This window comes from Urocitellus parryii, chromosome 12 (genome assembly GCF_045843805.1).
Source record: "Urocitellus parryii isolate mUroPar1 chromosome 12, mUroPar1.hap1, whole genome shotgun sequence".
NCBI lineage: Eukaryota > Metazoa > Chordata > Mammalia > Rodentia > Sciuridae > Urocitellus > Urocitellus parryii.
This window is the reverse complement of record NC_135542.1, coordinates 37,236,374-37,251,130: the sequence shown is the minus strand read 5'-3', so window position 1 is coordinate 37,251,130 and position 14,757 is coordinate 37,236,374. Positions and strand designations below refer to the sequence as shown.

Genomic DNA, 14,757 nt, shown 5'->3' with positions numbered 1-14,757 from the left:
TGGTAAAATGGCAGCCATTACCTGCCAGCATGGGTCAGGTGCGATCTCGGAGGTGGGTGCTTACAGAAGAGGAAACAGACTCTGGGAGACAATCATCAGCCCAGGGCCATGCAGCTCAAAGTGGGCCCAGACCAGGCTCGCCCGCGCCTCTCCTGGTCAAACACGAAGTGAGATGTGGCCATGGCCGATGAGACTTTGTTCCAGTGCTTCCCTGAATTTTCTAAATTTTCTAAACTAAGCTCATAGTATCTTTATAATAAGAAGTTAACATAAAGAAGTCATTATCACCTGCAATGGCTAGATCAGGTTAGTTCTCTGCCTGTGTCCCCTGAGAACATTGCAATCTGTCTCTCCCCTGCAAAGCCGCTCCTGGATGAGCTCACGTGAGCCAGGAACACAGGAAGGACCCAAAGCCTGTCTGGGGAGGCAGAAGCACCCAACTGCAGGGCTCCCAGGGCAGTCCCTGGCAGTCCCACACTGTCACGGCCCCAGCACCTGCCATGTTCTTCCCTCCTCTAACACCCCAAGCTCTGTCCACTCCACAATGTCACTGAAAAGCCACTCCATGAAGACTTTCCTAGGACATCCCGTTTGACCTTGAGTCCTCAGGAAACCGCCAGTCCTGGCCAGCTGCCAGAGGATCTACCTCGCCCAGCTATGGCCAACACGGGCAGCTAGCAGTGGAGCCACCGAGGTCGGGGTGAGGACTGACTCTTGCCTATGACCACTGTACACTCTTTTAGGTCCTGTCCTGCCAGGGACAGTTACAGTCAGTAGGAATACATTAACACCGCCCCAGTTCCCTTTCTAGGACTCTGGCTTCTTGCAGGGGCACATTCAGAAGCCAAGTAAGAGACCAGCTGAATGAACTACTGTGCCTTCTGTCTCTAGGTTATAGGCTCCGAGCACGGCAAACACCAACATTCCCGGGTATTCCCACTGTGTTCCCTAAGCACCCATTCTACTAAGGGACAAAGTCCGATCATGTGGAACCCATCGCCAGCCAGCCCCAGTGAAGACAAAGGTTCCTACAGCAGAGCCCTGCACTCAAGGAGGGAGCCCCGACAGAGACTGAATCCACTGAGCCCGTGCAAGGACACAAAGGCTACAACCAGAATGACACTCTGCAATGTGTGGCACTGGGGTGGCCAGACCCTGGGGAGAGGTGGTGGCCAGCAGGCTCAGGCAGGGCCAGGTGACGAAGGACTCCATCCAGGTAAAGGGGAGCCCTGAGAGGTTTAAAGGGCAATGAATCTGCATTTTAAAAGCTGGACTTGGAGGCCACACAGATGAGCAAAGCCTGGAATCTGCCCACGACTTCACAAGACAAACAGGAAAAAACAACCCACTGTGCACCAACGCACATGGCAGGAAAGCACCCCTGCGCCAGGAAGGTGGCGAATCCCCTGGCTGGGAAGGGCGGGTTCTGAGCTTCCTCCCTCTGGGCCTCTGCAGGAGGAGAGGACGCTGGGCCTGAGGGGCCGGGCTCTCCTCACCCAGGGCTGTGCATCGCGGGCACCCAGAGACCACATGGGAAGCAGTCGGCTCTCCTCGGGCCTACAAGCCCCAGGGGCTGGTGTTCAAACCACCTTTGCTTGAAGGAGACCCCAAGTGATTAGGAACTCACCCAGCGATGGAAGCCCTTCGCTGGGCAAGAGCTGGTGCTGGCCAAGGAACGGGCTCATCCAGGCCGGAGCAGCGCCCGTCTCCCCTGGTTGGCACCCCACCCCCCGGGAGACGATTCCCATTCCTGACAGCCCTCAGCGCGGCACAGACGCAGCGAGACACCCCCCCACCCGGGTGTGACGAGGCCTTCTTCCCCAGGGACAGTCTGGTCTCTAAGGCCTCCTGTCACAGCCAGCACCACCTCACAGAGAGCTCATCTTCCACCCCAGGACACCTCCGCTGGGCTTCACAGATGAAGAAACAGGCCAGTGTTTCCAGGAGGCAAACAACCCACCGGGTGACAGTCCCACCTGGGCAGCATGGCGGTTTGGCCCCACTGCTGGTTCTTTCCCCTCCTGGCTTTCACAGGATGTTCTGACGGTCTCTCCAGGTAGCCCTGTGCATACCATTTCTGAAAGACATGTCCGTGTGCCCAATGTGCCAAGGGAGATGCCCATGCCCAGGTGAGCCTCAGTCTCCTACCAGAGCAAGACGGCACCTCGTGTGACTCACTGGTACTCAGACTGTGAGCCACAGCCTCCAGATTTGCCAGCCTTTCATGACGAACAGGCTGCTCACTGCTGATGGGAGTCCCCAAGTCACCCACCCAATCCTAGTCACCATCCTTCACCAGCAGAGACGGCGACATGCTCAGAGGCTCAAACTGGAGACATTACCCAGGCCACTGGGTCCACGTCTTCACCTCCTTCTCCAGCTTCCTCACAGACAGGGGCCATCCACCCACTGAGGGGACCTTGCAATGACCAGCTTGCCTCTGAGGCTGCTCACCTAGTTCCCTTCTCCCTCATAAATGGGCTCTCTACAGAGGGACAAGTAACGCGTCTGCCTTCTCCACCCCAGAGAAAGGCCTTCAGACACACCCTTCAAAAACCCCAATCCCAAGCCCTTCAGACATCCCTTCTAGGACGGGGCTCTTTGGATCTTCCTAAAATGCTGCTGTTACAACTCAATGGGGACATGGTCTTCTAGGTGCTGCTGAGGCCATCTGTGACTTGCCTTCAGCACGTGTCCTGAACCAGCTCACACTGATCAGTCAGAACCACTGGGCATTGTTCCAGAAGATGACATCCAGGATGCTCCCGCACCCCCTGCTCGGCTTCTCTCAGTGTGTAGCCTCTTCCCCTGCTGCCATATGCCAGGCTGAGCATGCAAAGCTCACAAGGTAAGCCTGGGACACTCAATGCATGGTGGCTGCCCGTGGAACCCCAGCTGCTGCCTGCTAGCGTGTGCCCTGGGCCAGTGGGTCCGCTGCCCCAGTTACCTCGCCTGAGCCTAACACACCGCACGGGGTCAAATCCGTGTATTCGTTGAGCATGAGTACTCCTCATTACCATCATCATTATTATTCTACCATCAAGCTCATGAATGTCAATATGGATACACTTTCTTCATTGTCATAATCTCCTACTTTGTTTTATCACAGAAACATGTACATAAATTTTATCTTCTGAATTTTATTGCCTGGAGATTTCTCATAAGCATTTTTCCTGACGTTGCTTCATGACCCTAATCCCTAGGGGCTAGACCCCAGCTGAGTCAGCTTCTCACTGCCATCAGCGAGGCAACGTGGACATCTCTGTGCAGACAGCCTTCCATATGGAGATGTTTGCTGTTCTTGATGTACACTACCAACTGCTTTCCAAAAAACTCTGTGCCACAGCAAAGTAACAGAATACCCATGTCACCAACTCCTTGCCAAGTGCTAAAGATTACTATGATTCAGTCAGTTTCTCATGCAACAGGTAGAAAATCATGCCAGATACGGCACCTTCTTAATGTACCATAAAACTTTCTCCTACATTTCTTTTGAGCTCGCCTCCTCTCGTCATAGGATACATGTAACAGAAACAGTTCTCTGGGTTAATTCTAGGCTGACTTTATTACTATGTTCTAATTAGCATTGCAAATAAAAGAAACACCAAGTTGTGAACTCTGATTTTCTTCTCTGGTGAAGACGGCAAGAGCTTGAGGAAAATTAACATTTCCTTCTTTGTACTTTTCATTTCAAGATAGGATGATTTCTCCAAGACATCCAGACCAAGTGAAGAGAGGACCTCCCTCTCCACAGGAACACAGCACCAAGGTGTCAAGAGAGTCATTCTGGAGAAGTGAAAATGAAAATCTTTCACTGCTTCCTCCCTGACAAAGATGAATTTTTTACCCACTGATGTGTCAAACACAAATGAAAAATGTTACCTTCAACTTCCCACCAGGGAAAAAACACCGTGGGCTGAAACAGAGCTTGGAAAATACAGACTAATAAGAGTTTTTAAATAAACATGTACTGGATTTTTTAAGAGGTCAGACAGAAGTCCACTGAGCAAGGAAAACTATCATCGTAGAAACATTTCTCAAAAAATTATAAATCTGCTTTTACAAACCTGTCCCTAAGATGTTCCAGAAAATACACCTGACAAGTTGTCATCTCTGAAACTGGGAGCAAATCTAGTGACTTGCTATTGCATAAGAAAACTGCTGCTGAGTACGTGCATGTGACACCCTGATACTCTTTGACCCAGCGCAAGGTTTAAGGCGTGAGGGGGGCTTCCCAGGGCAGCATTCTCCAAGACCAGCTCCGTCCCTGCCACTGTTCCCTTAGCAAATACTCAGACTCCATCCCCAACAGGCTGAACCAGAAACTCTGTGAGTGGGGTCCAGCCATGGTGTTTTAACAAGACCCCCAGGGGATTCTACTCCAGAGTTCTAGAAACTGCTTTAAGGCAGAGATTGGCACACTTTTTCCTAAAAAGCCAGAAAGTAAATATCCGAGGCTTTACAGGCTGAGGCAATGCTGAGGCTACTGTTTAAGTACTTGGTAAGATGGTAAACACACTCTGAGCTCATAGGTCATGAGCACACAGGTGGCTGGTCAGTGGGCCAACCCCAGGTCCAAGGCATCTCAAAACTCCCTTCTACACAAATGTACAGAAATCCTCGCCTAGCAGAGGGTCCGCTCCAACACACTCCGCCCACATCTAAAATCACCAGATTACCTCTCCTACTCCACAAGCCCCGTCTAAGAACCTTCAGCCAGGCAGGAAACGTGAGACTGAGAGTTCCACGGGCAGCCACCATGCACTGGCCTGCCCCTGTGCCAGCCCCTGGGGGACACGGGGAGTCTACATGCAGCTTCCACCCCCACCATGTGTCCAGGTAGGGACCTCTGCTTTTCCACGTTCTCTCAGGTAGATCTATCAGTTCTAGCGACCAGTATTAACAATCCCACTTTACGTACGAGGAAACTGAGGCTCAGAAAGTTGAAACCATTTTCCCAGTGCTGCAGACCTTGTGAGAGGCACTGCTAACTTTTAATCCAGGCTTCTGGGATCCTAATACTGATGAGCCCCTCATCACAAACCACACTGCCTCCTGGAAGTGGTCCTTGACCTCAAGGCCCTGCAGTTACTCAAGGAACGAAGATCAACCGGGACCCAAAACTACTAGAGAACAGCTAAAAGCAGTATTTAGTGTAACTCTACCTGCATATTAGGAACCCTTTATCTGGGGGTCAAATAGAAGAGTAATGTCCCATCCCCCACAAGGGTGTCCCCATTGTGGTCAATGGGAACTGAATATGCTGACTAGCCACCAAAGGGGAACTGAGACTGCACATGGAATTAAAGCTGCCAATCAAGTGGATTTAATGGTGAGATTATCCTGATTATCTGCGGGAGGCCCCATGTGATCGGTACTTAAATGTCAAAGGAGGAGACAGGAAGAGTCAGTGATCACCGTGGGACTGAACTGTGCCTCCCCAAATTCACATACTGAAGCTCAGACTCATACTGTGATGCTCTCTGGAGACGGGGCCCCTGGAAGTCATCCGGAAGTCATCAGGGGGCCTCACGAAGGGGCTTGTGCCCTTCTGAGAACAATGACAGGGAGCTTGCTTCCTCTCTCTCTGCCCTGAAGGACACAGAATGAAGGCAGCTGTCTGCAGCCAGGAGAACACACCCCCCCCCCCCCCCCCGGCCGAGAACACGAACACAGGGACACTGGGACCAGGGACTTCCAGCCTCCAGAACTGTGAGAAAGGAACTCGACTGCGAAAGCCACAGGCCACAGTGTTTGCTATGGACACCCGAGCAGACTGTGAAGTGTGGGGAAGATTCCATCTGCTGGCTTTGTGGATGGAAGGAGGCCAAGAGCCGAGGACTGCAGGTGGACTCTAGAAGCTGGGCAAGTCAAAGAAACAGACTCTCCCTGAGAGAGGCCAGGAAGGAACCCTGACAATGGCTTGATGTGGTCCAGAGAGAGCCATGTCACAGCCCTCACCTGCAGATCTGAAAGATAAATTTGTGCCACTTTGAGCCACTTAAGAGAGTCCAAGAAGGCTAGCTCTTTATCGAGTCTTAGCTAGCCGGGTGTGGAGGGACTGGCAGGTCCCACCCCGGTGACTGGGGCAGGGGAGAGTGTTTACAGCCCAGGGTGCGGCTGTGCAGAAGCGCCAGGCGTAAGTCACCACAGGCTCCCCCAGGCTGGAGAGCAGACACCTCGGGTGGAGTGAGAGGTCAGATGGGGCCGTCTCAGGACAAATCAGGACACCCCAATCTCACAGAAATGAAGCAACAGGAGACTGGAAAGGGTGAAGGGCAGTTCGAGGTACAAATGCTGAATCACATTTTCACTGTCTCTGGCACACAGAGCAAGTGTTCTTCTTAGACAGTCGCCCTGGGAGGCTGAGCACCAACGCTCTGAGCACCACAGGGAGCTCCTGGGGAGCTGCTGGCCTCGAGCAGAGCCGGTCCAGCTGAAGGGCACCCCCAGCCAGGGCGTCAGCAGCTTAATCCCTCGCTGAATGTGTCTGACTGACTTCTGATGTCTAGTTCTAAAACAATTTAATCTACCCTTAGATTCCTCTGCTAAATATATTCAAAAGAATGAGCTACAAAAAGCAGTTTCAGAGAAGGCTTCCAAAAGCGCCGGGAATGATGTCAGCCACATCATAGGCAAAGTATAGCGTTTCCTCAGGTGACTTTCTGAAGTAGACAACACGTGTTCTGAAATAAAGGTTTCAGGACCAGCACTTTAAAAAAATCCAGACTCATGACCTTATAATAACTTAAAGTTGGCATGATGCAATAAATGAGTGCGAGATGACAAAAATAGAAGACCCCCCCCCCCACCAAGGTCAGGTGGACAGCCAGCCTGCTGGATGCGAGAGACCTTGGGAAGGACAGAGGCTGGGTGTTCCAAGAGCTGTGTCAACATCCCGACCCTGTCATTTACCAGCTCCGTGACTCTGAATGAACTTCCCCAGTGGCAAAATGCCATTTCAAGCAGAGGAATGTGGGCAGAGGGAAGAAGGCATGGTGTGACATGCTGGGGACACCCAGGCCTGGGGAGGGGCCTCTGCACAGGTGGCCTGGCCCAGGCGGTGCTCAACAACCTGAGGCCTCTGGGAGGGTGATGGGAAGAGGCAGGGACAGCTTCAGGGGCACATGAGTCGGGAAAATATCAAGACCCCATCCTCTCACAATCCACAAATGCATATTAAGCCCTGTGGACTGTTCTGGAAGGTGAGAAACCCGTTGACTTGTGCTCTGTCTCCACGTTCTGGGAGCTCCAAAGCCCCCAAAGGCCTTCCTGATCTCTCCTGTGTCCTGGATGAAACTCACTTCCAGGTGGACAAGAAAACACTGCTGAGTTTTAAGCAGATTTTAAACATCACTGGGTTTGCATTGCAGGAACGGCTCCGGGGGCAGGTAAAAGAACAGAGTTTGTCTGTGGCACGCACTCAGAACACAGGTCAGAAAGGCAAATCAGTCAGCGGTGCTGACTCTAACGGCCATCTCCTGATATTTCTGCCCTTTACGTGCCTGTCCACATGCTGCACCGCCAGGCGCCAGGCCAGACCTGGGCGTTGCACGAGTCCCTCCTACAGATGGGCAGCGGCCACCCGGCCAGCCTCTGCACAAGCAGCAGAGTATTCTGTTTTCATTCCCCGTCACCTTACCCAGGAAGAAGTCAGAGGCAGGGCCCTACCGTCCACAGCCCCCTCAGAATCAGCGTGTCCATCTCCCCTGCCTGAATTCTCACTGGCCCAGGAGCAGCTGAGACCATCTGGGGAGAATGGACCCTTGACCACCTTCAACCCACGCACCACACATTCCTCCCCCAGGCCTTCTGGGATTTTGGTCGGCAGCGATTGGCAGCTCTCAGCGTAGGGCCCTTGTACAACTCCTGTTAATCTGATCTTTTCACCTGGCAGTGCTCCACGCAGCAGCATCTCTGGGGCGAGAGGGAGAGCATCGTAGACCGAGCGAGTGGAGAGCGGCCTCTGGAGCTTGTGCTCATGCTATGCTGAGGGGGTGGGTGGGACCACACCCCGAGTACATCACCACTCAGGAGGGTGTTCCCTGCACTGCTCCACGCACCACTCTGGTCAAGACACCACAAGGGTGAAGGAGACATGGTGTAGACAAGGAGGCCCCTGAGTGCTCCCACCCCAGGCCCCCAACTCCTGCACCTTGGCCCGGGCGCACACCCTCACACAGGCAAGCCTTGTATCCAGAATCCATCAGCCCTCTCTCTGGGGCTCCTCACTGTCTCCAGTCTCCCAAGGCTGCCACCTTCTTTCCATCACTCCTAGGATTTGGGTAGTAGACCCACCGTGTACACACAGCCTGCTATCTTTAGGCCCAAACTGCAGAGGGTTCTTTAAAAAATACGTTTATAAGTCCAGATCAAATACTACTCTGACTAATTAATTATGTATTTATTGATTTTATTTCCAAATAGGACAGGCAAGACCTGGGGAAGAGAGAAATGGATGGGGACCTCTGGTGTGATGCACTGCACCAACCAAACAGCAGAGGTAAGAAAGTACATCCGCTCATTAGCTGGCTGGCAGTGACGGGTGCTCTGGAGGGGACGTCCCAGCTCGCCTCTGGTCTCCAGCCCAGCTCGGGGGGGGGTCCACTTGTTAGCTGGTTAGGGTGGGGTTATGATGTTGGGATGACAGAGGCGATGTCTTCACACAGAAAACCGGGAAGAGTGGGTACTCACCCAACCCAGAGATGTTGATGGCTTTCACGGATTTCTTCATTTTGTAAAGAACCATCCGGTCCACGTCCAAAGCCTAAAATACAGAGAATATGTGAATGAAAATGTGTCTGTGCTTAGACCAGGGCGCAGCCCTACGAGATGCCTTCTGGAGGCCCCTGCTGGGCCACCAGGCCCCTGGGGCTGTTTCTGAAGGACAAACCTTCAGCATGATGCAGACGCCTGGCCTTCAAATGGCGCTGAGCAGCCGTCTGGTTGGCGATAACTGAGAACCAACCCCTCCTCACGAGCCTCATCCACCTGCAGCGGGTGAGCGGCCCTGCCTGACACCCCTTCTGCATAAAGTGAGTGGCTCTGGTCAGACCACTCCCACCTGGCAGTGCTCTCCCGCATACCGGCATGTGCCTGTCCCCACATTCATAACCCATCCCCCGATGGAGCACTCCGACCAGCAGGCCCCAAGGACAGCCACGTTGCAGGACCAGACCTGCCCAACAGAGGCGGTGGAGCAAGGGAGGCAAACCGCTCTGGGACTGGAAAGACCCAAACAAGAACGTGTTCGCTGTGAGGAGGCACCTCCCCAGTCCTCCCCACATCTCAACGCCCTTCCAGAAGCCGGCAATAGCAATACCTGCTTTACAAGGTTGAATGGTTAAACAGACACACTATATATTTAATGTCTGCCAAATGTTACAGACCAACTATCCCAAACTAGCAGCATACGGCTCATATAAAGCCTACGCGTAGTAGGTGCTCAAACAGCACCTGCAGTGACTTATCGAAGCTGGCAATCAGAAAACTAGAGGTGACGTTTCCTTGTTGCCCAATTAAACAACAGAAGAACCAAGAGTGTGGACCTTAGGTGTGATGGGAGGGAGAGGGTGTCTGTACGTCAGGACGTTGACACCTGGCACAGGGTTGCTGCTACGACTGACTGGAGTACTGTGGGGAGCGCCCAGCCCAGCGTGGTGAACACAGACCCCACAACAGTGGTGACCATCACCCACTGTGCGTCTGGCCATAAAACACGGCACGGCCCATCTCCCAACACAGCGCAACCCCTCAGAGCCCGGAGCCTCCCGGATCCCCCTCAAACCAGTTTCAACAGCAGCACCCTACGTCCTGGTTCTAACGCAACAATGGCGGCGACTTTGCTGGATGCTAAAAGCAGATGCTGATAATCAGTGGGACAATTTTAGATGGGAAAGAGATCACAAGGCCCCAGACATTTGACAGAGGGTTACAACACAGAGCAGCTCTAATTGTGACATACTCCACCAGGAGCGAAGCCGACCGTGGACTCTGGGTGGCAACCACACGTGTTCCACGGAGTCTGCGGGACGCTGTGCGTGTGCAGGGGCAGAGCTATGTGGGAACTCTATTGGTTGATTTTGCTAGGATCCTAAACCTAAAAATGTCCATTGAAAAACAAAGCATTAGCCTGGCGCAGTGACACACACCTCTGTCTCCCAGCCCCGGCTGTCGACAGCACTGCTGCAGGCAGATGTGCGCGGGCTATATGCAGTGCCCAACTCAAAACCCCCCGCAAACTGGTGGGCTCTCTACAAGCACCACTCGGCCACGTTCCTGAACAACGTTCTACAAGCTGGGGAGGCAGGAAGGGAGAGAACCCCACGTGCTTAGAAGCACACCACTAAGGTTGGCCACTGGAAAGACTTCCTGAGGACCTCGGAACAGGGTCCCAACTTATTAGCAAGTTTTAAAACCTGCTCTGCTGCCCACTGCCTCTGCCGGCTTGGGAAGACACCCAGCGTCCACCATCAAGCACGGCCTGCAGCCCCCGACCTGCTGTCCTCTCTTGCTTCTCACACTGGACACTACTCTCTCCTCACACTCTGCCCCTGCTTCCTCTTGAGCCCCGACTTCTGCTCCGGCCTGGCAAGCTGGTTCAGAGGCGTCCTTCCTCCAGAGCCACCTGATGTCCCCCTCCAGGGTGAGCCAGACACCCACCGTACATTTCCCCTAGCCCTGTGCTTACTCCACGTTTCAGCTGAGAAAACTCACTGAGTATCCCGTAAGTGCTGAGCGCTAAGCCAGGTGGCCTTCACTGTCCAGCCAGGACAAGACCCTCCACAAACATCACGCCGGCGAGAGCCAGGGGCCCAGGGCCTGCTGCACACAGACCTGCTTCCCCCAGTGGTAGAGCTCTGCCCCAGGCCCGCCCTGCCCACTGAGCAGCCACTCCTGAGCACGTACATGCGACCGACAGCAATCACACCCCTGGCACGTTAAGTTACACAGATGCTAACAGAACTGCCCCTGCTCACCTCCCAAGGCCTGCCACACACCTGGCCCAGAATGAGACTCTATGTTGGCAGGCCCCATGTTTCCTGAGCCGGAGGGGACGGGGGGCACCGTACCTGGAAGCTGCCAGGTCAGGCAGGAAGGGGATTCAGGGAAAGGCTACCCAAAGACCAGAGGACTGGCTGGAACTGCAGCTCAGAAGCCAGTAGGTGCCAAGTGCTGGTGCTGGGCAGCAGACTCCGGGAGAACCAGCCAGAGACGGGCAGCTGCCTCTCAAGCCAAGGCCACGTCTCCAGCCTCTGGTACCCCAGAGGCACATGAGCAGGAGGTGGTGGTCCCTGCAGCAAGGGAAGTGGGACTGCGGCAACTCCCTCCGGGGGTGTGTGGGGCACAGCCCTCCCCACCCACGGCTGCACACGGTTCTGGGACCTAGCTGAAGGGAAGGGGCGTTTCCTGCCCAGGAGTGAGTGGACAAGTGCTCATGCCGCTCTTGCTCAGTCTGTGCAGCAGGGAGTGGAGGTGAAGGTGAGCGGGCGGCAGAAGTAATTTAACTAAAACCGCAAGAGAGAAAGGCAATTCCCTCCCTGCTCGAGAACACACCCTTCATTACAGAGCATGCTTACAGATAATTAAGGTTAAGCCTGGCCAGGGAAAGCGGGAATTGTTAACGACTTGGTGGTAGAAAAGGCCTGTGTCCGTCATTTACAAAAACCAGCACTGGAATTTTAAAGAGATAATAACAAAATTTTCTCCATGAACTAAAGGTGTTTGCCAACTTGGCTGCGATCCTAATTCCACTGGCACACACCTACCACCCCCAGATCCACTCACACTTGGAAAAAGAAAAAATGCTGAAACTCGCACCAGAATTTTCGTGTAAAAGCTGTAAGCAAGTAACAGTGAGGACAGACAGGGCAGGCGGAAGGAGGCCGGCCAAACCCTGTAATTCAGGGCCAGACCCGAGCTGACCTTCGGTTTGTAAAGCAAGTTTTATAGGGTAAATTTATTGCATAAACAAGACTGTGGGGATGTGTCTGAATATCTCCAAAAAAATAAATAACTGTTGGGGTGGGCATGGTGATGAGTGGGGATGGTGAGTGGGGACAGGGAGCAGAGACTGTGGGCTGGTGGGAAATGAGCCCACGGCCAGGACCACCCCAGCACTGCCCACGCCCCCTCTTCAAGTGCTCCCACAGCCACAGAGGAGGCTCCGTAAAAATGAAGATGAGAAACATTAACGACCAGCCCCTCAGGCCTTGCTACCTCCTGAAGAAATCCTGCCACGCAGGACATCCCAATGCTTCCAGAACCTGGTGCCCGGAGGGCCTCCTTCCTCTGTCCCTGCAGGTCCCTCTGGTGCACCCGAAGGCCGCCCCTCAGCCGGGGAATCACCCAGGCGGCCCACTCGCTTTCTTCCACGGGCTCAGAATCAACACCACCCTACGACATAGGAGGGTCCGTCTCCTCCCCTTGGGCCCCCAGAACCCTACAATGCCTCCCTCCTGGCAAGGAGGGACCCACCTCATGATGACAGGCTGTACCGTGGGGTGGCCTTCAGGCTGTCAGAGGGACTGGCCTGGCTCAGGGGTGGGAAACCCACAGGCCACAGGCCAAATCCAGCCCACATGGCTGAGGGATTTTATAGGCAGACACATTTCCTGCTGGATGTGATGATGGGGTGGTGGGGAGACTCACTCTGAACCCCAACGAAGAGAAATGTCCTCGAGAAGAACTCCACTCTTCTCTTCAGTAGGCCCACACTGCCAAAACCATAGTCCATGATCACTGCTATGTTTTGAATTTCATTAAGAAAATTTGTGAAAAATCATTCTCTAATAACTCAGTACTCAGAAAATAGCCTCAGTTTTGCCTCTAGGCCCACCCGTAAAGCCCAAAATATTAATGTTGCTGACCCTGGCCCAGAAGCTCCATGCAAAAAGTTTCTCCAAGAGCATCAGCCCACCCTATTCCTTCTGGCCAGGAGCCAGCAGCACAAGGTGGCTGTGCCAACCCGGGGAGTTGGTCCCAGCACACTGGAGTCCCAGTTTGAGCCGGCACAGGTGGGATAGGGCGGACTCCCTACACACCCCAGCCTGGCCATGCAAGTAGGCCCCCTCCGTGGTCACCTGCCTGTCCCCTCACTCCATCCTAGAAAGGCCAATGTAAGCGGAAAACACAGTTCCGAAGACAGTGGATGAAAGACACAAAGCACGGCCAGATCTGAGCTCCGGGGCCAATGTGCCAAGACAGAGTCAGGGCACATCGGAGGGCAGCTCAGTCTCCTCACACATCTGGCCCTGCAGAGAGCATGGAGCATTCGTGACAGTGTCCAACGAGTCGCTCTGCAGCCTGTGGGCTCATTGTACAGCCAGAGCCATGACGGACACGCCTCCTTCTGGGAATAAAGCGAAGCCTGAGAATAGCAGGTGTCATTCAGAATCCAGATCCAAGACACGTCCAAGCCAATCACCATGTGCTGCATACATGTGCCTAAGAGGAACCCAAAGGGCAGAGTTTACAGACCTGTTACAATGGAAGAACAAGGACATGCAGAATGCTCTCCACAACAGCCAAACTCACCCAAATGCCCATCACTGGTAGAATGGGAAACCCATCGTGTACCATGTAAGAGAGGGACACAGTGATGGAAAGGAGCAACCTGCAAGGAGCATGAATGAACTTAACAGAATGTTAAAAGCAGAAGATCACACGTGATATCCTACTAAACCTTCAAAAGCATAGGCAAAACTAGGTTGTGCTATTTATGTTTGGGGAGATAGATTTCCCCGCCCCCCGGCTAAATTACAAATTTGAAAGCAAGGAAATGGTGCTTGCCCTGGCCAGACGTGGTGACTAGGGCTTGTGTTAGCGTGCACGAGGTGTGAGCCACAGAACCAAAATAAAGAAATACTAAGTTTTACGAGTACATATACATAATGTGGTAGAGAGCTTGCCTTTCATGCACAAGGCCCTGGGTTCAATGTCCAGCACCACAAAGGGGGAAAAAATTCAACTCAAAGCATTTCTTTGTAGAAAAAAAATATTAAAATCCACTAGAGTTTGGAGGAAGAGCCAGGATGTGCTGCCAAGATGGGAGTAAACTCATGGGATCAACCAGTGCCCAGCACATTGGTCACGCACAAGACCACGGCACCTAGGAATCCTGCTGTCCCATTCCTAAACCATGAGAGAGAACGTGGGGAGCGGCAGAACCAGAGCGCTGGTTGCCCACCATCTTCTGGGCTCTGTCCAGGCACTGGCTGCTCAAGCTGCGAGGGAGCTTCAGGCAACTTTACTGAAGGACTTCATCCACCTTACAGTAGGTGACCCCGAGGGCAGGAAAAGAGGAAAGAAATACTTCTCTCCTTTTTCTCCCCCTTTCGTTTTTCATCTCTTGGATGCTGCTCCCACCTGGGCCAGACCAAGGGTAGGAACCAGGGCATCCCTCAGAGCAGGGCCACAGGGTTGGCATGAGCGCCCTGGCCCTGTGCATGCAGCCGGCCATCGCCTTTATAACCTGCCACTGAGGCCAAAAAGCAGCCACTGCAGCTCTGCCAAAGGCAAAGACCAAACTTTTTTTGTAATTCTGTCTTCATCTCCCACCGCTCTGGGAGTGTGGCTTGTCAACACCTCAGTGTCAGACTCTTAGCCGCTGGGACCATCAGAGAGTTAATTTTTGCTGTTTTTTGGTAAAACAAAAATAGCTGTCCTAGGATGTAGGGAAACAAGCTTCATTACAGTGCACACACACAACGCGAAAGCAAGAAAAAACAAGTGCTGCCGAGAGCTCGGGTGAGAGAG

The 14,757-nt window shown here is 53.4% G+C and overlaps 1 protein-coding gene across 5 annotated transcripts in view; it reads right to left on the bottom strand.

Moving 5' to 3' along the window:
• The window catches only part of Asap2 (ArfGAP with SH3 domain, ankyrin repeat and PH domain 2), a 152,227-nt gene that overhangs the window by 90,116 nt on the left and 47,354 nt on the right, over positions 1–14,757 (bottom strand). For all 5 annotated transcript variants that reach the window (XM_026397822.2, XM_026397665.2, XM_026397739.2 and 2 more), the window contains exon 2: positions 8,695–8,767. In XM_026397822.2, the coding sequence (XP_026253607.1) occupies positions 8,695–8,767 (73 nt within the window). The remainder of the gene's footprint in view (positions 1–8,694; positions 8,768–14,757) is intronic.